This window comes from Centrocercus urophasianus, unplaced genomic scaffold (assembly GCF_019232065.1).
Source record: "Centrocercus urophasianus isolate 14NV4802_14NV808 unplaced genomic scaffold, USGS_Curo_1.0 seq_25, whole genome shotgun sequence".
In the NCBI taxonomy this organism is placed as follows: domain Eukaryota; kingdom Metazoa; phylum Chordata; class Aves; order Galliformes; family Phasianidae; genus Centrocercus; species Centrocercus urophasianus.
In genome coordinates, this window is record NW_024884811.1 from 4,741,478 (window position 1) to 4,767,329 (window position 25,852).

The 25,852-nt window shown below is 37.6% G+C and overlaps 1 protein-coding gene across 2 annotated transcripts in view; it reads right to left on the minus strand.

Moving 5' to 3' along the window:
* HOMER1 (homer scaffold protein 1) overlaps positions 1-25,852 on the minus strand; it is an 89,861-nt gene that overhangs the window by 21,200 nt on the left and 42,809 nt on the right. Inside the window, exon 6 of one of the 2 annotated variants that reach the window (XM_042825892.1) lies at positions 3,551-3,707. In XM_042825892.1, coding sequence (XP_042681826.1) covers positions 3,551-3,707 — 157 coding nt within the window. Of the gene's footprint in view, positions 1-3,550; positions 3,708-19,749; positions 19,846-25,852 lie in introns of those variants that run through there. The other variant, XM_042825893.1, reaches the window with a different exon arrangement.

The following is a 25,852-nucleotide window of genomic DNA, read 5'->3' on the forward strand; positions in this document are numbered from 1 at the left end:
GACAGCAATATGAAGAAAAAGGGATCATCTATCATCACAACTTGCTCATCTTGTCTCATGGGTCTCTCAGCTGTGGGCAGGAAATTCAGTTATTGTTGTTGTTCTGTTTTACTTTTTTAATCTTTGTTGGATCAGAACTGCACTGTCTCCTCTTTGCCTGAAGTTATTAATACATATTATTATGAAGAATGCCACTTCATTATGTCTATATTTTAGCAAAAAGTTATTCACTGTAAAACCTATCTAGTGGTCAAATCTACATGAACTTCTGTAGTGTAGTAATCATGATATAAGTTTATAATCTACATAAATTTATCAGCTATGATTATTATCTTTCATTCACAAAACTGAACTGCAGGTTAGAGCTTCCACCATTCCAAAGGGGATGCTTAAATGAGACAACTGAAAGCCTCCATACAAACATATATTGAGCTTGTGCCTCAATAGAATCTTTCTGAAGCAAAGCAATTTTGCCATCATCTGCCAATCTCTTGAATTGAAAATAATCTGCAAAAAAAAGCACCAGTTTTAATTACACTTCATGCATTTCATCTAGACAGATTAACACATGCAGTTAGGGTCTATTGCAAAATGTTATTCTTCCCGATTCTTCCCAACTCATTCAGCTGGGATTGCAAGATTCTCGTTTCAAGTCAGTCCAGATATAGGACATTTTCAACAGCCTGATACTTGCTATGGTTTCCCAGGTCATAACCTGTTCCATGATTATTCCCTAATGTGACCTGCAATCTTAGCTGTTAGCAAACACTAGGTGAGATGACGCTAAGAAAAAGCAGCATGGAGGGCAGAACAGGGTGGAGGACCCATGGACAGACTCCATAATCTTTGCAGGGATGGGGACACAGTGATACTATTGGAACTGATAAGCTGCATTGTTGTAGTGAGCCAGCCATGAACCAGCAGTTTTCCACCTTTCTGTTTGACTAAAGTCACTCAAGCTCCATCTTAAAGTAAGAAAATAGTATACAAATGCCTTAAGAGAAGAGAAATGGAAGGGAAGATACCACTGCTGACTTCCAAGATCAGTCAATGGGCTGAGCTTCCCTTCCTCCCCATAGGGACACCTATTGGATAACACTTGCAAACAGAGTTGTGCAGAGTGCTGCCCATGGGAAACTTAGGAATATGTTGTACAGAGTCATTCCCTAATTTAATGCATTTGCAGTTGGAAACATCATTCTTATTTTCAGTCAACCTCATGTGCTTTGCACACAGCTCACTTACCAACAGCAATCCAAAATAACCTGTACTCCTGTTCCTTTAATAAGCTGCACTGTTCACTAATCCAGCCATGAGAGTTCTCATTGAATGCTGACAATTTCCTTAAGGGTCATTGTGAGAGCCCATTTGAACATGACTAGATGAATTGGTCAGTGCGCTACTTGTGAATCCATAATTGTGATAATGCTCTACTGAACGTGATCAGACTTAGAGTGTTGAATTGGACGTCATCCAGAATCTAAGCCTAGCCACCCCTACACTCTGATATCTGAGTACAAGCTGGAATACAAATGGGGTTATTTTCTGCCAAACTTCTCAGTGACTACTAACTTCAAGTACTGGAAACCTTCAGTGGACAGGTTCAGTGCAGGTCTGAGAGAAACTTTTGCAATTTGGCTAACTACAGTTTCCATATCTTATTTTGTCCAATAGAGTTCACCATATAAAATCAAATTAAAAGTCCGCTGTGTTTGTACTTGACCTTTCCCATCTGTCAGCTTATTCCAGAATACTGTTTTCATGCACAAAAGCATACAGAATCATAGAATGGCCTGGGTTGAAGAAGACCACAATCATCTAGTTTTTACTTTCCTGCTCGCCAACCACCAGACCAGGCTGCCCACAGGCACATCCATCCTGACCCTGAATGTCTCCAGTCTTTCTGGGCAACCTATTCCAGCGCATCACCACCCTCTGTGTGAAAAACTTCCTCCTAATATCAACCTAAACCCCTCATTTCTCAGTTTAAAACCACTCCCCCTTGTCCTATCATTATCTACCCTTGCAAACAGTTGTTCTTCCTCCTGTTTATACACCTCCTGTAAGTACTGGAAGGCCACAGTGGAGGTCTCCCCAGAATCTTCTCTTCTCCAAGCTGAACAAGCTCAGTTCCATCTGTCTTAATTTCAACTGGGATGGAATTGTTTACTTCAAAGTGTTTGGTATGATGCTATGTTTTGTTTCTAGGAGAAAAACAATGTTGATAACACACCAATGATTAGAGTAGCCTGCTAACCAGTGTTGCATAGAGCCAAGGCCACTCTCAGCAAAGAGTCCAAGGAGCTGGGAAGGAACAGAATCAAGACAGCTGTCTTAAACTTGCCATATGATATACCATATAACATCAAGTGGAAGGAGTTCTGAAGGGGGTGTCAGTTCATCTTGTTCTCTTCTGCTGATAGTGGGGCTAGCTGAGCATCAGTCGGGGAATAGTGAGCAATTACTTATGCATCACTTATTATAATACATATACATACACATATACATTTGTCATAATTATTATCCTTTTCTCTATCTTAGTAAATAGTTTTATCTCAACCCACAGATTCTACTTCATCTTTTTCTATTCTCTCCCCATTCTGCTGGGAAGCAGATGAGTGAGTGAACAACTGTGTGAAGCGCAGCGACCTGCTGGATTAAATCACAACAAGGTCCTTTGTTTTGTTTGTTTGTTTGTTTGTTTGTTTTCCTTAAGTTAATTTCCTGATAATAACAAAACTATAATAAATTTCCCAAAGTACATCTTTCCTCCATACATGTCTTATGGCTGCCTTCACTTTGCACAGAAATATGTCTTAAGCTACAATTACAAATTCATGTGGATAAAACTGAATGATTTATAACAATATATTAAATATTACATAGGAAAAGAGAAGAGAAATTGTATACTTATATTCACAGCGCAGCTTTCATTGTTGCATATTCTTTATTCCTCCCAGAAGAGTGTTACTCTTACCTGCACTAAGCTCTATCTTCTGGTTTGTCAAAAGACTTCTGTGAAAGTAGAGAATGGGATCCTGTCCCTTTTGTATGCATGCAGGAGCAGATCTTTAATTGTGAGCTTGATCCTATGCTCAGTTTTCTTTGGGTGCAAGGACAAAAGGAAGCTGTTCTGCTTCAGCACCTCTGGAAACTACAAAAGGATTTCTTTAACTTACAGATCTGATGTCACATTTCTATGGGCTTAAAGGCAAGAGGACGCTGAATGTAATGACTCCATAGCACTCTATGGAGAAGGCCCTGAAACAAATATGATGCAGCTGACATAAAATGAAGATTGAATGCTGGCAAGAATATTCTATGGCTCACAGCTTAGGTAACTTTTGCTGCAAAAAAATCCTCTACAGAAAAGGAACTGATAAAAAAGAACTTCCTGAGAAACTCCTTGTGCTTTAAAGTGGTCATTATTGTCTGAGTCAAAGATTTAGGTAAATCTTCAACATTATGCTTATTTGTTCTATTTCAATATGAGTAAATATATTCACCAGTAGTTCCGTCTCACTGACTCTGGCTGTTTGACTTGACTTACGCGCTTATGAAGACGTTCTGCTTCCTCCTGATATGCAGCAAGCTGTTGTTTCCATTGTTTTACATTGGCAGTGGACTCCAGCAGGGCTGCTGTGAGCTTAGCATTATTACCCTTGAGCGTGGCCAGTTCTGCTTCCCAATGCTTGCTGATTGTCGAACTGCAAGAACAGAATGAGAATCCTTAGACACCTCTATGACTAAATGTTCAAATGAGAATGCAAGTGCTCAAATATCCAAGCTTTAAATGCAAAAAATAGTCATCAACAGAATTCTTAATATAAATATGTCATTACTGGAAAACAACCTCTAATCTCCCAGCTCAACAGTTATTTTGTTTTAATAAAATGTTAAGGATGATGAAATACACATCAACTTCCCAAATGCAACACCTCGTAATTTTACCATATGCATATGATTAGTCATCATTTTAACATATATGTATTAAGTGCTTTTTCAACCTATTCCTTAATGAAAGATATTGTAGAAAGAGATCTGTTACAAGAGAAATAATATAGTGCTTTGGAACTACAGCTTAGTAGCCCTAATTCAAGCCTTCTGTGACTGACATATACTTTATACTTCCTTTTTTAAAATTAATTTATAATTAAAGTTCGAAGATCTTATATTTCAACATCGTAATACTGTTAATTATTCTTCAGTAATATTGGCAAAGAAGCTAAAGATCAAGAACCACAGAGATTTTTTCCATTACTGCAAACTGATTCTGGTGGTGGGGTTTATTGAGCTGCTTATGGAGGAACAATTCTTGCCTATAGTTTAGTTATTATCTGAGCAAATACAGGTCTTTAGTTTTCAAAGATAATTAGTCATCCATCATCTGTAGACTCCATCCTTATACTGAGTATGCAAAGGAAAAAAAAATGTCAGACCTATCAGGTGAATGTATTAGTATTCAAACAGGTCATCATTGTTTACTTTTATAAAGACAGCAGCATATGAGGTGCACACCTACATGGAACATACAGAGAGAAAATAATTCCTTTTGTCTAATCAGGTTACTGTTAAAAGCACCATTGAAAACCAAAGATTTGTAACTTTGGTCAAAATGACTTTGCATTTAAGGTGAATTATGAGTAATTATTGTAGTCTATTTCTCATTATTATAATGCAATATGTTTAATTATATTTTGCATTTAAATTTATAGGTTTATCTGAACTTTGCATATAGAAGCAATGAAACATTCTGCCACCATTTTACCCACTAGGTTTCTTTTTTTGCAATTGCATATGCATAGCCCGTCCCACAAAAGCATGTTTCAGAAACATGATAATTCTTAGAGAACTTCCTGAGGTGTTCAAAGCCAGCCAGTCATCAAGTAATATTCATTATCCATTCAGATCACATTTACTGTTTCACTAACACGGGATGTCTGATTCTTCCATGCTCCAGCATTTTCTTCCAAGTATATTGTGACATCCCCGTGAACAGGAATACAAGTTCTTTCAGAAGAGGAACGTGGGTTCTTTCAAATTGTTCTAGCATTGCATGAACTATTCAACTAATTAGAAGTTTGCCACCAAAAATTTTAAATTTTAAATGACTAAACTAATAATCCCATTTCATCAGGGAACACTGACTCACATATTAAAGAAGATGAGAACAAATTTTTGAAGCAATGTCTATGCTTCTGTTTCTCTTATCAAATTTTCATCTACAATAGCACATCATATCAACAAATTCTGTGAAAATTCTAGTTCATCATCACATTCCCATTTCTTTCTGGATGTTCTGATCTTGCAAACAAATGACCACACCAACAGGTTCATGCAATTGGCTATATTCAATAGCTCCAACACAGCAGGACAAGTAGCAAACTGTGTGTGACACCATTCCTGCTTACAAAATGTATCATAATACTCATCTTTCCTCAAGAAGAATTACACACACACAAGACTATATTCAGTTAACACAGCGGATTATAAACTATGTGTCTTATTATTATTACAGAGGTGAACCGTTTGACCACTTCATATCACAATTGAAGACACTAAAAGGGAGATGAAGGGTTTAGCTTGCACTGTGTATACTCACAATGGTACAGGTAAGCTTTCATAAGCTCAGAAGATCTCAGAAGACAGAGTCCAAATTAATGCTGAGTAACCATGTGAGTGGGTTTCACAGTGTCTCACTTTCACCTTTGCTCAGTACCCTAACTATCCTGACAAGAATCCTGCTCATATCTTTTACAGATAGTGCTACTGCTCCATAAAATAGAAGTATATTACTTAAATCAGTCTGTTGTGTACTGTCACATATAAAACTAATTTTTCAATTACTTAGGATTATCCTGTTTCTTCTCATAAAAGTCCGCATTCTCCCACATAAAATACAACGTGATGGATATCAATATGAGAAAACAAAGAATCAAAGGCATGGATTATTTTTTTGTATTAACATACTTCTTAAAATCGTAATCTGATTAAAATAGCCTGCAACCCATTGTAGGAGTGCTGATTTAGCTTTTTCAAACAACATATTGAGAAAAAAAGAAGTATGCTTTGTGGATTATTTTTATTAAAACTGGACTTATTTAGATTTAAATTAATTATTTTAGGAACTGATAAAATGTACAACAGGCTGCTCTCAAACCATATTAAAATTACCTGTATCAAGGTCTATACCTACAGGGCTACACTAGCTCAAATTTATCTACAGCTCCAGAGTAAAGAAGGAGAAAGACAAACTTTAAGCTCAACAGCAATTCTCCCTTAGGATAGAAAACTATGGGGCTGAGACCTGGGGTGGGAAACATACAGGTCAGAAGCTGAAAGCACACACACAGGTAATCCAAAATCATAACCAAGCCTATGGCTAGCACTGCAGTCCCTCAGGACACGTATAAGAGGGCTACACATACTCTTTAAAGCCTTTTATTTAACTACTGATTGAAATGCTTTTTGCTAAAAGGAATTGATTTTGCCCTCAGTGTATTAGAGTGCATCATAGGAAATACCAGCAAAGCTCTGTCTTAGTGTAGTCTTCATGGCTGCAAACATCTGAAACAAACACGAATATATTTGCTCATCTGAAATGGGAACATGCATTCAGTGGTGAAAGTGATCCAAACAGCAATGCAGCTCCTGACAGAACACACTGAAAGGTGTTCTGCACTGCAGCTCAAAGAGCAGAGCAGTCTGTGTACACGGGATGACATGAGCACAAACATATTTGCAGCTTAAGGATTTGACATGCCTAACTATGTTTTTTTGCTGTGTTCTGAAAGCCATGCACCCTTTTACTGGCACTACCACGATTTTAATACACATTTCTTCAGTCCTGTCACAGTTAACAACACTGGATTCATGGCACACTTAAAGTTTTAAGATGGTTTTTCAAAAAAAGAAACACCCTTCACACTTTGGCTTGTTGCCCCTTTCTCATCATGAAAAGTTCTACTGCATGCTTGCAAGTATTGTAGCAGAAGATGAAGCCTAGTAATTTCCTTTGTGAAAATTCTGAGTGTCTGAACACAAGATAACAAGCTGTTTTACAAACAGCTGCATCAGTACTTCTGCAGCAGCAGAGTATAAACCAATTACAGGAGAGAAAATGGGCCTGTAATGGCTAACAGTAAAACAGGAGTATTATTGCTTTCACTGACCACAATGTACAAAAATTGTTTCCATAAGAAAGGCTTAGATCATACTGATTGTAAGTAGAATTATCTTCACAGTGTCGACAGTTCATGGGATTGTGAGCACTTCATAGTAAGTAAACATTCCCAGGACCTCTGATCCTTGGTGTTGGCCACCAAATCTCTTACGTGGGTAATATCTGAGACCTCCACAGCCAGAACTGTGCCTGGTGTCCACCTTCAAGGCTAAGGCTTCAACATCAGATATTTAACTTCTGTAGCACGCAGTACTTTTATCCCTGCTTTAACATGCTCCTACAGCAAAGCACTGTCTAGTATCCTATAGCATAACTGAGACATCCCTGAAAATTAAAGTAGGGTTCAATGATCTTGCATACCTTTAGGCATTCTGACCAATTAACACTGAGCTGATCTCTGTTCTCACTGGGTATTGGTTACAACTCCAGTAAGTCACCGAGGAATAGCTTTGCTATCTGTCCATCTGTGACCTGAATAGAATGCCAGAGGCTATAAATGAGAATCTTTCTCTGTGAAGTAGGTCGCTTACAGAAAATTAATCCTAAAATCTCCAGTCACCATGTTTAGACAGTTGGAGAAGACTTGCACAGGCAGGGGCAGGGAGCACACATTAATGAGCTGCATTCAGAATGAAGTTATTTCAAGAGATGCCTTCAAGAAACAAAGAAACAAAAGCAGTCCAAATCAAGAGATGTTTTCTGAGATATTGCTTATTCATTACCTGCTGCACTGTAGGCAATATCAGCACTGTAAAACACAATTTAAGCTTTACTTTAGATTTAAAGAAGGGTGTGCAGAATTATGCTTTATTACTATTCTATGGCTTTATTACTAGACATGTTGCTTTAAACTGAACTAATTAAAAATTGGTTTTCCTACTCTACTGTAGTCACAGTTGCAAACCATTGGTCAGGGGCAAGTACATTCTTTTGGTGTCACTGATCTGCACGATAGAGGTATGATGAGAGTCACTGTCTTGGGATGACAGAAATGGGAAATTTGGTTGAATGGAGACTGGAGTACTTTCACTACAACATTTGGCATCTGGTAATAGTAACTAGCTCCACAAGACTTGATACACATGAATGAAGCAGAGTCTCTGCAGCTGCTGTTCAGATTATAAATAGTGGCTGGAAGCAGACCAAGAGCCTGGTGGAATGGGCACTACCAGTCAGCAGGAGAGGAACATCAGCTGGCTGCTAGCAACGTGTTAGCCATGCTGAAAGTAAGGAGCAATCCTTTCTGACAGCTCTGCTGGTGAACTGTACAGAGCAGCTCATCAAGCTCAGGGAAGTGAAGGGGACTTGTAATGATTTTGCTCTCTTACAACAGTATCAGATAGCTCTAGTGAAATAAGTCAGTGTTGCTTCTTCTTCCCTTCAGAAACACATGGTAAGGGTTTGAATTTACATAAAATTCTTGGGTGAATCTTGTAAGGAATTCTGCCCAAGATCCTTATGAAATGTGTCATGTGAAATAAAGTCCTGCAAATGTTCTTCCACAGTGCTGTGAGAACAGTTACTGCTCCTAGCTCAGTAACAAAAACAGTAAATGGTGCTGCAAGGAAAAGACAGTAAGCTTTAAAGGGCAACTTAAGATATCTTCATAAACTCAAGATAACACCAAGGTACTAGGCTGGAAGGGTGAGGACTCTGCAATGGGCTACAGTTGCAGTTGATTCCATTCAGATATGGCTTTGTTAGACACAGATGATGACTGCTGGCACAGAGGATGATAGCAGCATGCCACGAAGTATTCCTGAAAGCTCAAAAGAATCCTCTTTTATTAGCAAGGGGTTAAAGTCCTCAATTCACATCCTGATTTAGAAAACTTTTCAAACAGGCGTTTTGGGAATTTCACCCATTTACAGAGATATCTAAGGGTATTTCCTATGGCCAGCTATTCAAAGTGGAAAGCTACTTCACAATAGAAAGAATTTAAATATGATGTCTTTAGAGTTTGTCCTGCTGCTCATCCAAAGTACCACATGCCATGTAGCATGAAACTCAAATTTCTTCCTCTTAAATATTCAAAACAAATTTGGAAATAGAAAAGCTTTGCTCAGGCATTCAATTATACCTAAGTAGGAGTCACAGAATAAACAGAAAGCTGAAGGAAGAGCAATGGTACAGAAAGGCATCAGGTCCTACCTCACCATTCCAAGAAAAGGCAACAAAGAAAAATCCTGGTCACATAAAGTTGTACAAAGTTGTTTGTACAGGCCTAACAGATTCAAACACTCAAAAGATGCTGAAGTTGTGAGCTTGAGGGACATGGTCATCTACCATACAGTTAAATCGTGAAAGTACAAAACAGCAAAAGAGGGAAAGCTACAGAAGGAATGACAGTTTCTGTAGGTAGGAAGCCTAAGAAATAAAAAAAAAAACAACAAACCAACTATCTCTTCATGACTACTGTTGATTGTGTTTTTATCTGAAGTTGCTATTAACTGGACACATGCAAAAGGAAATGTTATTTGATAACCTGGAATTTATTCTAATAAATGTTAAGTCTTCTCAAAGTTATAATCAGAAGATAATTACCAGGAAATTGCTTTGAGTTAAATATTTTCAGTGAGGACGATGAAAAGCTAATTAATATTCAAAAAAGATTTTATTCTTAATTAGAGCATTCAAAAGAATTTTTAGCAAAGAAAGATAGGTACCCTGGGGAGAGAAGTAGGAATATTAACTAAGCATGAAATATCTGCTCTTCCATGTGGGACAAGGAATATTCATATGATCTGAGTGGAGTTACATCAGCACAAAACAAAGGAAACTTAGTTGTGAATCGGCTCTATAGACTGGAGTAACACACACAGTTTAAATGATAAATTCGTGTTGTAGCGAAAAGGAGGCTCATGAAGCATATTTGAAGTGAGGAGATATTCAGCATCCTTGAGCTCTCAAGTCCTACCTCAGTGTGGACAACAGAAATGCAGAATCTATTTCTGAAATTTGGATGAGAAGTGCCTATGAAGATATTACAACTTTCTCTTCCAGGGTGTTTCATACATGATTTTTCATTTGCATTTAACCTTTCAGTTTGATCATGTTTTCCAGTTCTAAATTATCTAAAGCACACATGTAGCCCATGGACAGAAAAGCTGACTCTTTGGTGTTCCTACAGACAGTTCTCTTATTAGGCATCTCTTGTCTTACACTGCAGAAAGGTCAAAATCTTTGCAGAAGAGACTTGATGGATGAAGCTGACCAAAGAGGTTGAATAATGGCACAGACTCCTTTCAACTCCTTTCACTGTGCGGCGCATGACTACACAATGAAAATCAGTGGCTGTATCCTACTTATCTCCTACCACTTAAATCCAGGTTCTGTACTACATTAGACAGTCTTAATTCATCATAGGACCTACTGAAACCACAAGGCAACAACTTTTCAGCATCAAAGCTTATCACTGAGATATAGACCTCAATTAAATTATATTATTTTTAAGAAGCAAATACTTCATGGAAACACTTTCCACCATATCTCAGAATTACATTCTTCCAAAAAGATAACAAAGCTAGAGACAAAAACGTCCAAGTATGGTGATGTTCACAGCTTTCTGAAACACTGGGAATCAATTGTAGTAGCCTGGAAAGGCACTCCATGGGATGGAGAAGATTGGGTATTAACACAAAATGAATGCTTCAGCTTCCTTATCCATCAGGGATTTAAATCCCATTCCTACCCATGTTAAAGTGGGGCAAAAAGAGAAGAGTCACTCTTCCACACAGAATCAATGAAGAAACTTTCCAAGCTTCTTGCACTGTCTGCTACTGAACTCTGGATGGATTTATACAATCCATTCAAACTCTGATTTTCATTAAATTTACACTGTTAGCAATTTAATGTCTTATTTTAAAAGCATATTTATCTTATTAATGTCTTAATTTAAAAGCATGTCTTTTAAACATCACTTCACAATGTGAATGACTTGTGAATATCATGGCAGCACTAAGAAAATCTTAATTTTTTCATTTTAATTTTACTCTTTTAAAAAGATCTCATTTTTGTGTTAGTCATTTAATTTTCATACACCAAGGAGACACTGTGTTATCTTTTCATGAAGGTGATACAGCATAAAACAAAATCAATAACTCTGTTTTATAAATTTTAGCCATTTGCAAGAGCAAGCACAACTAATTAATTCCTATGATTTTTCACACAAAACATTAAAACCTTGGAGACCTAAAATTTCATCACATATTCTGAAAAAAATAAAGATTTGTCCTCACTCCTCTACTGAAATTGCTTATCAATATCACAAAGTATTTTATTCTTATACCTGTAATGTAGCTGATATTATTCAAAATTGATAACCAGTCATGTTTTTAGTCCATTTAGTTAATACAGGATATACGGAACAATTCCTTGCTGTTGCTATGGAGCCGAATACTTCAAATATTCCAACAGAACTAAATTTTCAAAAGCAACCTAAGTTACTTAGGAACTTATGTCTCACTTTCTAAAATGATTAAGTATCTGGCTGTGAAGAAAGTCAACCTGACTAAAGGTGTTTTGGCACTTAATCATTCACTACATAAAAGCAATTACATGATGTGGTTATCAGCAAGTGAGATACTAGGACACAATGACCCTGACATTAAAATGACCTGAATGAAGGCCACTTTCATTCTGTAACTCATCATAATACACAATAATTTAAAGCAGTTTAACCTTAAATTCACACTTTGAGTCAGTACAAATTAATTTTTCAGAGGCCCTAGGGAGACAAAAGCCTGTTTTCTTCAAAAATCCTACCTCGAACAACGTGCATCGATACAATTCATTCCCTGTCAGTACCATAAAAAATGAAAAGAGTGAATGTGACTGCCCTATGTTTCTCTCAGTCATTTATTGAGCGCTACTCTGGTTCTAAGAATTTCACTGAATTGTGCTATCAATTTCATCTCTGTGAATTTGAGCATCTCTCTCACCTTCTCCACAGCCATGCTGTGACAGGAATGTCAAGGAACAGCTCTTTTCCTAGTGAACACACCTCCACCCCTAAGCAGAACAGGGCCCACCGTCCTGAGTATCTCAAGGCCCTATGAATTTGCACGCACCCCAGATTTCTCTGGTCCATACCAGACACCAAACTGTGAATGCTGTCTGTATAATCAGACAGGCATCTGCAGAGTCTTCCAAAATCACACCAAAAGGCTCTATGCAATCTTCAGGCATTCCCAGCTGAAACCCTTATGTCCATACGTGCTCCACAGTGGCATGTGACAACGTGGCCACCAAAGCACTGCATGTATTTGGGAAGGACTCTGCACAAACAGAAACTATGTCTTATGCCACAAGGACACAGCACGGGCCCATGCAATAACATGTGAACACTGTTTAGATGCTGGCCCCTGGTGTCAAGGCCTGCATTTGGCAGTGTACATGTAGCTGATGAGGCAGCTGCAGCTATAGGCTGATTCTGCAGATATAGCAGTGAAGGCCAGCTTTGCAGAGTGAAGTGAGACAGAACTGCAGCAGAGTGGGCTGAGGAACTACACCACGTTGAGCAGTGAGGTGGCTAAAGGCACCTCTCCTGATCCCATAAATTGAATACCACACAACAGGGTGGAGATCCTTTGCGAAAGCCTCTGCTGCATTTCTAGGTACTTCCTCTGCTGCATTTCTAGGTACTTCCTCTGCTTAATTTAGTGTGTGTTGCATCTCTGCCAACAACAGCAGGCATTACAAGTGTTCCAATATACATGTGCTTACACTAGATTTAATAGAACTTTTTTGTCAGTGATACCAGAGGTCACCTTAGTCTCTAAGACCCTCTTATGCTGGTTCCTCTCTTAGTACCACAACAAACTGAATTAAGCAGAACAGCAATTGCACATGCAGGACCTCATAAATCCTCTGTGAGGAACAGAAAGATCTTCCATAAATAACAAATACAAATATTTGGAATAAAGTGCAATAAAGATTCTGAATGAAGACTATCTGACCTCTACCCAGCTAGCACACTAGTTTATATCACAGTATGAAATAATAATAACCACTTGTGCAATTAATGCCTGAACTACAACTGTCAATTTGCTTGTCCTAGTAAATACCATGACATACATTAATTGCAGAGTTGGTATAGGAGATGAACAAGTTTACTTGTTGACAACAGTATCATTTTATTCCATTAAGGGAATAGAAGCTATGTAAAAGCACGGTAGATTTAATTAAGTTTCCTTTATCTCCTCTGATAGCCATGCAATCACTTAGAGGGAATAGTCTACGTATACAGGCCAAGCTTAATAATCTACGGAGCTGTCAGAAGAACTTAAAAGAACAAGCAGTAAGTGCACATGAACTGTATGACCAGAATAAACCATACTGACTGGGTAGGTTTGAGAAAAACAACTTACTTGTGCCTTGCAAAACTTATCAGTGGAAAGAATCATAAAATCAGTGTATCATGAAGGTTAGAAAAGACCTTCAAGATCATCCAGTCCAACTGTCCACCTACCACCAATACTGCCTGCTAAACCACATCCCTTTGTACCACATCTAAATGTTTCTTGACCACCTCCCTGGGCAGCTTGTTCTAATTCCTGACCACTTTTACAGAGAAGAAATTTTTGCTTAGAGCCACTCGTGTTGTTTTCTGTCTCAGATTTTTATAGAGAGTGGAAGTATTAAATTTCCCTTGTTTAAACCAAATCTGAACCCAAGAAACTAAATTTTTTGAATTACATTGATCTTGTAGTGAAATTTGCTTTAAAAAAAAAAATGAATAAATAGATGAAATTTCATACATGAAAGTCTGTTTTCCTATGCACTAGGTTAACATCTAGAAGAAGCATTACTGATACAAGTTTCTCTTGCTCCCCTACTACTAAAAAAAAAAAAAAAAAAGTTCTAGAAAAAAACATAAACATATTATTTTCCTTAACTCACAAGTGGTTGCTAGTTTTTTTTTACTCAATCTAGACTTGTGCGATTTATATGACTTTATTTCCTTCAGTCACTTTCCAGAAAAATGCATAGGTCAGATGATTTGGCTCTTAACTTATAGATAAAAAGGCAATAACTATAGGCTAGTTCTGCCCAATTCAACACTTAACTGAAACACCAGTTTCAAAAAAGAATCCTCCTCTCTGCTTCAATTTACACATTTATTTTCTAACATTGTGAGTTTTATTTCACTTCATTGATTAGTCATCTGGAATAGGAAAAGGGTACAACAAGCAGCATGATGTGAAGATGTATAAAAGTAAGCTTCCCTAAGCCTCTCACTGCACTGAATGAGTAGGTGAGCCCAGCATAGACAATTTCCTAAACTGCTAAAGTAGAATTAAATAATAACACTCAAATCTCTGAAAAATGTAGCAAGAAGATGATACACAATCTATGTTGTCATGTAATTACATTAGTTTTAAGTTTCTACAGTATTTCCTATATGAAATGAATATGAGTCCCAGTCATACACAGTGAGTAAAGAACAATTTGCACTAAGTAAGCTATTTTAATGATCAACTTAATATGAGTTGCTTACATGAAAAAGCATTTGGTTTGAGACAAATGAACCAAAATCTTACCTCTACATTTATTCTCACATTTAGAGAAGGAATTTATTTTTTCTTCAGCAAACTAGAGAGTTAAATAATTTACTACTAGCATGAAGCACAATTCTCTTAGGAGCGTATTTGCTTTGTTTTGTTTTGATTTTGTGTGGGTCTTGTTATTGCACTGTCCCAAAAGACAGCTTCCAAAATTCTAACTTGAATTTCAAAACTAAAATCTTTGAATTCCATGGAAGAAAGATAGAACATAGTTACACAGAAGTGCCACAGAATAAAAAATGCAGAAGCAACAACCCTACATACAAAGCCCATTACTATGAATTGACCAACAGTCATTTTATTTCTGTGCACTTGAGAAAACAGAGGCCTAGACATTCCAGGCATTTTTTTTCACCACATTCACCCAGCTCCAGGTTTCTTCATTTGCCAAATGGCTTAAAAGCTGATACAGAAAAACTCTCTTAAATTCTACATCACTGCTGATTTGTGTCCACCCAATTCATTAGTGACAAAACTTGTTGACTATTCAGTGTAACTGTAGAATACCTTGATGATGCTTATGCACTGTCAGTTTTCCAAAATACTACTCAGTGACTTGAATTCATTTCATCAGAGTCATCTGTTACGTGGTCAAAACAGTGATCAACACAAACTGCTTTCTGCCTGTATCACAAAATGTCAGTGGCACCTACAGCGATATTCAAGGTATTCAAAAGAAGCGACACTTTAGGTACAAAAAGGTTCCCTAAAGCATAAAATGCTGAAATATTACAGGTAATGTTGATCACCATTTAGCTGTGTTCCCTGTTCTATTCCTCTAGCTAGCTACTCCACCAGGAAGAGAATGTGTCACGTACTTCATGTTTTTTACATATAAAATATTCCACTTATGTGGTTATTTGTGCCTGCCCTGAAACTTTGCCCACATGTGCAAGACAAAAATTGATACCCTCAGACTTCCACTGCAAAGGGTCTTCCTACCAGAATGCTACAGAAGATCAAAATGATACCCTTCCTGACACAAATATTTTCAGTAACACATCTGCTGTATGTGGGGCCCGAACAATGCTCATGTGCATTCAGGATGCATTCTAGCAAGGCTCAAAACCTTACTTTATCAGCAAGCTTTTACTTGAGCTTTCCAGGAGCTTAAGTTATCGTAACAGGAACGAACACCTGAAGAAGGGAGTCTAATGCATGAAATAACCTACCAAGGAGACAGGGCAGTGTGACAGCAATGCCAGGGAGCACACTGCTGTGTTACCTCTGCGAAAAAGAGAAGCGCAGCTCTGAATCATAATGTTGGCAGGAGGTACAGTTTTATGCTGGATCTGCTAAAGAGAATATAGTGGATGTAATACACCTCCAGGTGTAGATGTTCGAAAGCTAAAAGAAATATCATCAGATGGCAGATTTACCTGACCAATGTTAGGCACCTATCTAGGATAAAAGGCATTGGGTACAATAGAATAAAAAATTTCCAGGCCCTAATGTCACAAGAAAATGGCAAAATTTCCTGTTTTTCCCCCAGAAAATCCACACCACAGCTTGCTACAAAGGAATTACTACCTTAATTGGGTTTAATTGCATAGCCTACCTATTAGTAAGGGAAAAATCCTTTGTAATGTTTATTCATTTGGCAAAAATGACACAAAGAAAGAGCATGATACTAAGAAGCTAGTGTGGGTCTTCTGGATTTAGACATAAAACCAAAATTTTTATTTTATGTGAAAATTAACTGCTCCCAGGCCTTGGTCCTGTATTTTTTGCAGGCGTGAAAAGTGATCAGTAAAAGCACGCAAAGCTAAATAGCTTATGAAATTCAGCCAGCACTACTCCACGTAAAATCTAGACAAAAATTACTTTGATTATGTGTATTTTTTTTTTTTTTTTGCATAAGAGCTTCATTTGAATATGAGACAATTATTCTAAAAAATAAACCAGATACTCATGCTGTATGTTTTTAATATAGAGAGTCTTCTGCTTTTCTCTGCTTTGTCAAACTTTAGTTTTTAAATATGAATTTTTTTCAAGAAGTGGACATACTAATCCATGCAGTAGGATCCTTTCAATAAACAAAAAGATCAAGTAGCTTTATCAAATTTACCACAATTTTTTTGCACCACACAGACAATCCTATGTTGGCTTTAAACTGGAGAATCAGAGAATCGTGGAATAAGATATATGTTCCAGATCTTTCACAGTTTCACTGCCCTTCTCTGAACACATTCCAGGGCCTCCATCTCTTTCTTGTAGTGAAGGAACCAAAACTGAACACAATACTCAACAAGTGGCCTCACCAGAGCTGAGTACAGGGGAACGATCACTTCCCTCCTCCTGCTGGCTGCATTATTTCTGATACAAGCCAGGATGCTATTGGCCTTCTTGATGACCTGGGCACACTGCAGCATGCGCATGTGCAGCAAGCTGCCAACTAACACCCCAAATTATTTTCCTCTCTGCAGCTTTCTAGCCACTCCGCCCCAAGCCTGTAGCGATGAGTGGGGTTGCTGCGACCAAAGAGACTGGGCACTTGTCTTGCTGAACTTCATCCCACTGGCCTGAGCCCAGCTATTCAGACTGTCCAGATCCCTCTGCCTTCCTACCCCCAGGCAGATCGACACTTCTTCCAAGCTTGGTGTCAGGTGAAAACTTACTGAGGATACACTCAAAACCCTCATCCATGACATCAATAAAGATACAGGGGACAGAAGTGTTCAGTCATCTCTGTCCAAGCCCCTTGGCTGTGTAACCACTGGAGCTAACCCTAGCAGCTGCTTAAGGTACAATTACTCACGAGATTTAACTGTACCAAAGGAACAGGGACTGCAACCACCTCAAAAAAACACTCTCCTTCTTCGTTTCCTCTTAATGCAAGCAGAATTTGGCAGAGCATTTCTCATGTCTTCAAATGGAAAAGAATCCATAACTAAAATAAAGTATCTGTTGACAGCTATCTAGGGCTCAGGCTTCCGTGGTCAATCCCCCAGCAGTAATTTATCTAATTGATTAAAAATGAGCTAATTTGTAAGTCCATATGGGCTTCATTAACACAACTTTAGCACTTCTCAAATGGCAAAAGAGTCCTTTCTGGAGCTTGTTTCAGTCCGCAATTAATAATTCACCATCACTGAAAGTGGAAATACTTTATGACTTAAGATGATGAGCACCTTGTAACACAGGTCAAACGTAATGTAAATTCCCCTGAGCAATATCTAATTATATTCTTATAAATGCCAACAAGAATATAGGAATTGATAGACTTTTAAGTATAAGTCACTGCAAAACATGGTTCTCAGTGGAGTGATTTCTTCCTTCAGTATTCTTCTCCAAGGAGGGGAGGTGGTTAAGAAAGGGGTGACACAGAAAAAACTAGGATAAAGCAAATGGATCTTTTTGTCTCAAACGTGAGCTGTTAAAGGCTGAAGGTATATGTATTTATATCCTTCTTGGAAATTTGAGGAAAAAAGTTTTATTCTGCCTCAAGAATAGTAATACAGTCATTCATACTATCATGACTGCTTTATGCTATCATCAGGCAATCCAGATAGCAGTGAAACCATAACCACCCAGCATACGAAAATGTTAGAACTCAGTATCTACATATGTATATGTGCAGTTTCTCATATGAGAACTACAAGTCACTCATGATCCACAGTGACTACTGGTGTCCCCCAGGGGTGGGCATTGGGTCTGATAATCTTTAATATCTTTATCAATGACACTGACAGTGGGGTCAAGTGCAACTTCAGTAAGTTTGCTGATGACACTGAGACAGATGTAGTCAACACACGAGAGGGACAGGATGTCATCCAGATAGGCCTAGACTGGCTTGGCCAGAGGGCCCAGGTGAACCTCATGAGGTTCAACAAACCCAAATGCAAGATCTTGCACCTGGTTTGAAGCAACTCCCATTACTGGAACAAACCGGGGGATGAAAGGATTGAGAGGAGCCCTGCTGAAAAAGACCTGGGGGAACTGGTGGATGGGAAGCTGGACATGAACCAGCAATGTGCCCTCACAGCCCAGAAAGCCAACCAGATCCCATGCATCAGAAGTGTGGCAAGAAGGGTGAGGGAGATGATCCTGCCCCTCTACTTTTGCAAGGCCTCACCTGGACTATTGTGAGCAGATGTGGAGTCTCCAGAACAGGAGAAATATGGACTTGTTGGAGCATGTCCAGAGAATGGCCACAAAAATCACCCATGGAATGGAACACCTCTCCTATGAGGACAGGCTGAGAGACATGGGGCTGTTCAGCCTTGAAAAGAGAAGGCAGTGAGGTGACCTGAGAGCAGCTTTTCAGAACCTAAAGAGGAGCTACAGGAAAGGACAGACTTTTTAGCAGGGTCTGTGGTGACAGAACAAGGGGAAATAGCTTCAAGCTGAAAGAAGGTAGATTTTGGCAGGATACAGGAGGTAGAAGCGTGGATATAAGGAAAAAATCTTTTACAGTGAGGGTGGTAAGGCACTGGAACAGTTTGCCTAACGATGTTGTTGATGTTCTGTCCTTGGAGATATTCAAGGTCAGGCTGGATAAGGCCCTGGGCAACCTGATCTTGCTGTGGATGTCCCTGTTCACTACAGGAGAGTTGGACTAGATGGCCTTCAGAGGTTCCTTCCAAGAATTCTATGATTCTATGGTAACACAAATCTTCAGCTCTTTTTTAATTTCCTTTCTCTAGAACTGTGTAGCCATTTGAATTATTTCTATGTGGATGGTAATACATAACCTGAAACCAATGTCTAAACTATTCTCCAGTTTCACAGAACAAGATTACAACATTTCAGGAATACAAAACAGTAAATGAACAAATCTGGAAAGTTTATTTAGCACTTGGTTACCAGAACCAAGTTTGGGATTAATTCTTGGTGAGGAGCTGGAGGGCTTTCTTTAGAAACTGAAATTTTGCCTGATGATAGCATAAGTTATATGTTTGTTCCGTGCTGTTAAAAATGAGTGGACTAAGTTTTGTGCTTGAAATGAAGCAGCTACCTATCAGCTACTACGAACTTTTAGTCTTCTTATATACTACACTTCTTAGTAGCCATTTGGCCATAATTTTTAAGAGGTCGTCTTTTGGAGAAGCACAGCATGTGTATGTACAGAAGAGAGCAAACTGGGTGTACTCTTACCTGCAAAACATAAGAAAGTCTTGTCAAACAGGCAAAATTTCAGTTTCTAAAGAAAGCCCTCCAGCTCCTCACCAAGAATTAATCCCAAACTGAAGGGAGGGAAGCATGAACAGTTCAGGGCATTTTGGTCATGAAATACTTTCACTCATCAATTTCCTCAACCAATCAGGACAAAACAATGAAGTTTGAGTGATCTGACACTGAAAAGTATATTAAGAGTTGTCCTGAATAACACCCCCTCTGTCCTTGCTTTTCACCAAAGGCTTCTCATTTCAAGATTCACAACTGTTAGAAAATTCACTTGAGACTTGGGGGATAAATAGCAATGTGTTTTTCTTTACTGGTAACCTTGAGCATTCATGGCTTTCTTTTCCTGAGAAGATATTTTTTAAACGTGTGTCTGAAAAATATTTTCAAGTATGCACTGAGGCTTCCAATACAAGCAAGATAGGAGATTTGTAGTTTCAATGTATTAAGTTTTTCAAAGAGGATTTTTAAAGAACAGCACTTTACAAAGCAGCCACTTCCTCATAAAATTTTTTCACTGTGATTTTTTTCTGGAGAATGCTGGAGCATTTTTTTTCGTGTCCACGCTGTTTGATGCTAATGACAGTTGAGTGTTGAAAAGAAAGATTTAAAAAACAGTAGTGGAAGAGGTATCTGCTAAAGTTGTAAATGATGATCTAACTTCAGCAGTAATTATCAAGACAGAGCTCCAGTGTATTAAACCTTTTTCATGGTGTCCTGGGAAAGCTAAGTTTGCAGTTTATCCCTGTTAGTGGTAGAAAGGTTTCCTATGAGGACTCAGACAACTCTGAATGAAGGAAGTATGAGTGAAGAAAATATGCGATATGAACTACCTGCATAAGATCACCTATATCTGCAGCTGGAACCCTTAAAAAGATTACTTCATTCTTCAGCTTAAAACTCAAATAAAAGTAGATATTCTACATACTATACATGAAAATAATCCTACACAAAATTTAGATGTCTCAGACACACACCCAGTATCAGAACATACAAAATAAGTTCGCTGGGCAACTAAATTACTGGTAACACATAGAATAAAGAGAATAGCTCATCACCAGTGCCTAAAGATAACAGAAAAAAAAGTAACTGTGCATTAAGACTCATAAAAGGAGTTACAAGTTTCAGAAAAATATATATTTTCTATATTAAAATGACAGTGAGGTAAAGGACAAAAACAAAAATAAATAAAAATAAGTAAAAAAATAAAATTCACCTCTCCAGTCTGTCATAGAAAACCACCCCAGTGAGTCTGATTTTGTGTTAAATATCAGGTATTTCTAGAGCTAAAGTTTATAGTTGCTGAAGTATCAATCTTTTCATGTCATCCATGTTTGGGATTGGTTGAACACAACGGATGTATTTTTTTTAAAGTGAAAGTTCATTCTTTCAGAAATCTAACTCCTTTTCCTTTCTACTAGGGTTTTGTTTTTTTTTTTAATTGTTATGTATGTGATTGAAAGAGGAAAAATTACATGTTCCAAGTTCTATGCCTTTTTTTTTTTTATTTAAATTGCACAAGACTTGTATTTTTCTTCGAAGAATGTAATTGACAGTTACATTAGAAAAATGCTTGCTTGTCCCTGAGGATGGTATTTACAACATTTTTTTTCAGACACCCAGCTCTCATCTTCTGAATTACTCCTTGGAGCTCTCATTAAATAAATGGCAGGAAGCGGATAAGACCACGTGCTCCAGACTAGCACTTGCTTAGCTGCTCAAAAGAGACAGTAAAATTTCTTAAGTACTGGGCTATTTTTAGTTTTGGCTCTCATCCATTCCTTCACCCATAAAAATCAGCCCTATCAGTTGCAGAGTTGCTTTACTTGAAAGAGCTCAGCAACACATACAGTATGGTCATTCCTCTAACAGCAGACAGAATTCCTCTTTATCTCTCCTTCCATACCTGCAGACATCTTATTAAAATGTGACAGTACAAGCTGTACTAAGCAGTATTTGACACACTGCTGGTATAAAAACATGTAGTAGTTTACTACATATTCCAGATTCCCCATAGAATTTTCAGAAATTGTCACCATCAGGAGAATCAGAAACAAGAAAAGGTGTGCATAAACACAAGATCTTCACTTCAAATCAGTGGTTTCCTAGCAAGAACTTTATTGTGAAGGATAGCCTGATTCAGCTACATCACTGATTAAGCAAAAGAGTGGGAAGTTGTTAGAGTTGGGTCAGGGAGGAAAGGAAGACTCATTTTTTCCTTGTGCTTCTTCATCAGACCACCAGGGTCTTGCTGGCAGAGAAGCAGAATAGGTAGAAGAACAGCACAGCTAGGATCTTCATAATGTCAAACAAATGTTGCTTGAGATGAAGTCAAGACCTACTTCTTAGGTGCTCTAATAATCTTTGCTTACAATGACAGTGGGAACTGATTGTCTTTGAGCTGGTTCTCTAAATGTGTACCAAGAAATAATAATCTTTTATCAAAAGAGTAGTTGAATTTACTGGAGTCTCTCTAGTGCCCTAAGATGCCACAGTTCTTTACAGCACCATGCATTTCAGATACAGGTACTCTCTTTTACGTCATAGAGATACCTTTTTAAAAAGACATCTAGCTTTAGCAGTCTCCATTCTTGGAGGTTTTAAAAACTCAACTAGATAAAGCCCAGAGCAGCCTGGTCTGATCTCATAGCTGACCTGCTTTGAGAAGGAGCTTCTATTACAGTCTTCCTGATGTTCTGCAAAACACAAAAGTATCCTAAGATCAGGCTAGATAGCATTTAAAATCCAGAATGAAAAATATGTTGTGTGCACCACCTGCATGACTTGGTAAGAAAATGGTATGTATCACCATAAAGAGCATCCTAATAATGGGATTTGACTATAAATTCAAGTTACAAGACAGCACAAAAAACCTGTTATCTCAAAACTTTTCTTCAAAGCCAACTTAACAATTAAACACAATCCATAAAGTATTTTTACTGTAATATAACTAAAATACTTAAGCTTATAGAAGCACGTTTGTAATACACACAGTGAAAAATCTACTAAAAAATTTGTGCACAATTTTTAATGACAACTCAGTGAAAGAACACGACCTAGCAGCAAGATCTTAGGTTTGGTTTTTTGTTGTTGTTGTTGTTGTTTTGTTACAGAATTGGATTTACATGCAGCATTATTAAAAGTTAATCTATCTAGACAGAAAATATCTAAGATACCAACATCATTTGAAATGAGTCTGTTTTCACTAAGGCAGTGAGTCAAACTTTCATATTAAAAACTTACTTGAATACAAAAATAGGAATTTTAACTAACAAGCAACAAACACACACATATATATTGTCAGTTTGAAATAATAAGTTATAGAAATTCCAACTTTCATTAAGTTTAGATGGAACATCTTCATATATGACATGAAAAAATGATGTAATAGGTTCAAGTCATGGTTGACACAAAATTGAAGGCTTTCAAGATTTGTCCCAGAAGAATCCTCTCATAGTAAGCTTTGTTTCTGAAAGCGTGTTTTATCCCACAGCTTTCTACTGTGCCAAGAAACTGAATAAAACTTGTTATGAACAAATGTATTTTTTTCAAGGGGGAAAAAAAGCAAATTCATCAAACAGTTACCAAAACATCCCAAGCAGCATTTGCAGATTTTGCCTGGCATACTATTCAGTTTTTGTACTTGAATTATATTCTAAGGCTGAATAAGCTTAGAAAAGTATTCCTTTGGGCTCATTCAGACATCTAGGCATTCTACATGCTGTGCATCAGCATAATTAAACTTGCATTTAAGAGTCAGGTACAGTCACATCAGAAGTGGTTAAAAACTTACTAGCATCTACTTTCTCCCTGAACTCCATTTTATGATCAAACTATTTTTTAGTTTAAAAAAATAGAAAACATAATTGAAAAAAACCAAACCAACCAACCAACCAACCAACCAAACAAAAAAAAAAACAAAAAACAAACCTCCCACAATTTAAAGAAAATGCCAAAGGTAAAAAGACAGGAGGAAAAAAGTTAGAAAGACATCTGAGTAGACCAAGACTTAATAAAGAAAGAAAATTTGTCCTTCCTTTAGTCTTATTTTAAATATTAGATTTTATTAGCTAGCTTTTATAGGAAAAAAAAAAAAAAAAAAAAAAGTATCCCTGGACTAGCCATCATTCAGCAAAGTACTCATCAATGTCTCGGCCAAAATTATTAAAATTAAAATGCCAGCTTAGGCTACTTTTTATTTTCATTTCTTCTGGCAATATTTAATAATGATCGCAATGTTCAGGCTATTCATGACAAATATAAAGTTCCCAGGTAATAATACTTCATAATTCAACATTAACTATCATAGTTTTAAAAAAAGGCAAGAGATTTAACTGCAGGGGTTTATCTTCCTGTGCAAGGCTCATAACAGTTTAATAGTGTTCTCTCTCAAGCAGTTGACTAGAATCACACTGCTTGTGGACAGCTTTAGGACTTTCCAGTAAAGGATAAATTGAAGTAACTAGACAGACTTTTGTTCTGTTACACTTGTGGGACATGAATGGGACTTGTTAGATAAAGTTCATCTCAATACTTACAATTATTTACTGAAATAATAAGAAATTAAATTTCTAATAACAAAACACTAGTGAATTAAGTAATGCTTTTATTCAGTTTTTGGGGTATAAATGGACAGAAAACAACTATAAATACTAAAGTAGTCTACATTTACGCTGCAGAAATAATACAAGCCCAACTAATCACACCAGGACATACAAAGTGTGGAAGACGACGTATCTGTCCAGAGAGATAAGTTAGAACAAAATGAAATAGAACATTTTTCAGGTGTGCAGATTAATAATGACAAGCGAGATGTAGCCTACAGCATGAACTCCACGCTTCCGATCCTGACCTTGTTAACATCTATCAGACCCTTCCAGTTCACACAAAAACATAACAGTTCCCTCCCCCAATGACTGTTCTAACAACAACTTCAACCTCCTACCCCTACCCTCTGCTGCAATGACGCTGCACACAGCTGAGTTTGCCCAGTTGTCAGCAGCAATGCAGCTCCCACCTGGACCTCCACCTTGTGCGGTGCTGCGGCACCTTGCTGCACGAAGCTCCAGCCTCTGCCTGTGGCTTCGCCTAAGCCTGCCTTGTGCACCAGCCTACACCATCACTTTTGGACCCTCCCCTGGTGAGCAGGTCCTGTCACACCGAAGCAGAACATAGCTAAATCGAAGTAAAGAAGCTAATTTCCAACCCTAGTTCTGACAATGACTTGTAAAACATAATCATGTAACTGGTATCTTTCGAAATACAAGGAATTTAAATGGTAGCTTCCCTTGGATTGAGACAGTGTTCCTTGACTCTCAGATACATACAAAAAGGCTTCTTTTCCTTCTATACGAAAAAATGGTCAGAAAGTGTTAGCAAGCATTTTCTTCTTCGTTAAATAATAGTACATAAATGTCTTCGGTTGTTGTTTTTTCTCTTCTTTTGCTTCATTACAAGCTTGCAGCTGCCATCAGCAAGACAAAACTGATGTCTTTTGAGAATTATCATAAGAAATGTCATCATTCTATACTTAGACATATCTAAATATAGACATATCTCTAAAGACAGAGATATCACTGCAATGCCAATTCTTGCTACTGGTTTATCACCACACAAGAAACTAAAACCAGGCACTCACATTGCATACATGCAGATGAAAGAAAAAAGCCTGGTAGTTTTGTTACCTCTGTTCTACCCCATCCACAATTACAACCAGGTGGCTTTGAAAACATCTTCAGTCATGCTCCATGCAAAGCAATATCTGGTACTATACTGAGACATACCAGAAGTCATATTTACACTTACATAAATAGAGAGAAGATCTTACAGCTATCATTAAATACAAACAAAAAAACACTTACAGTCTGTGGACCTTACCAGAACTACTTTTCCCCAAAATAGTGAGAATGCCAACATAAAAGTAAAAAGTACTCTTTACAGAACACTAATAGACATGCAACATTCATAAAATTCCATCAAG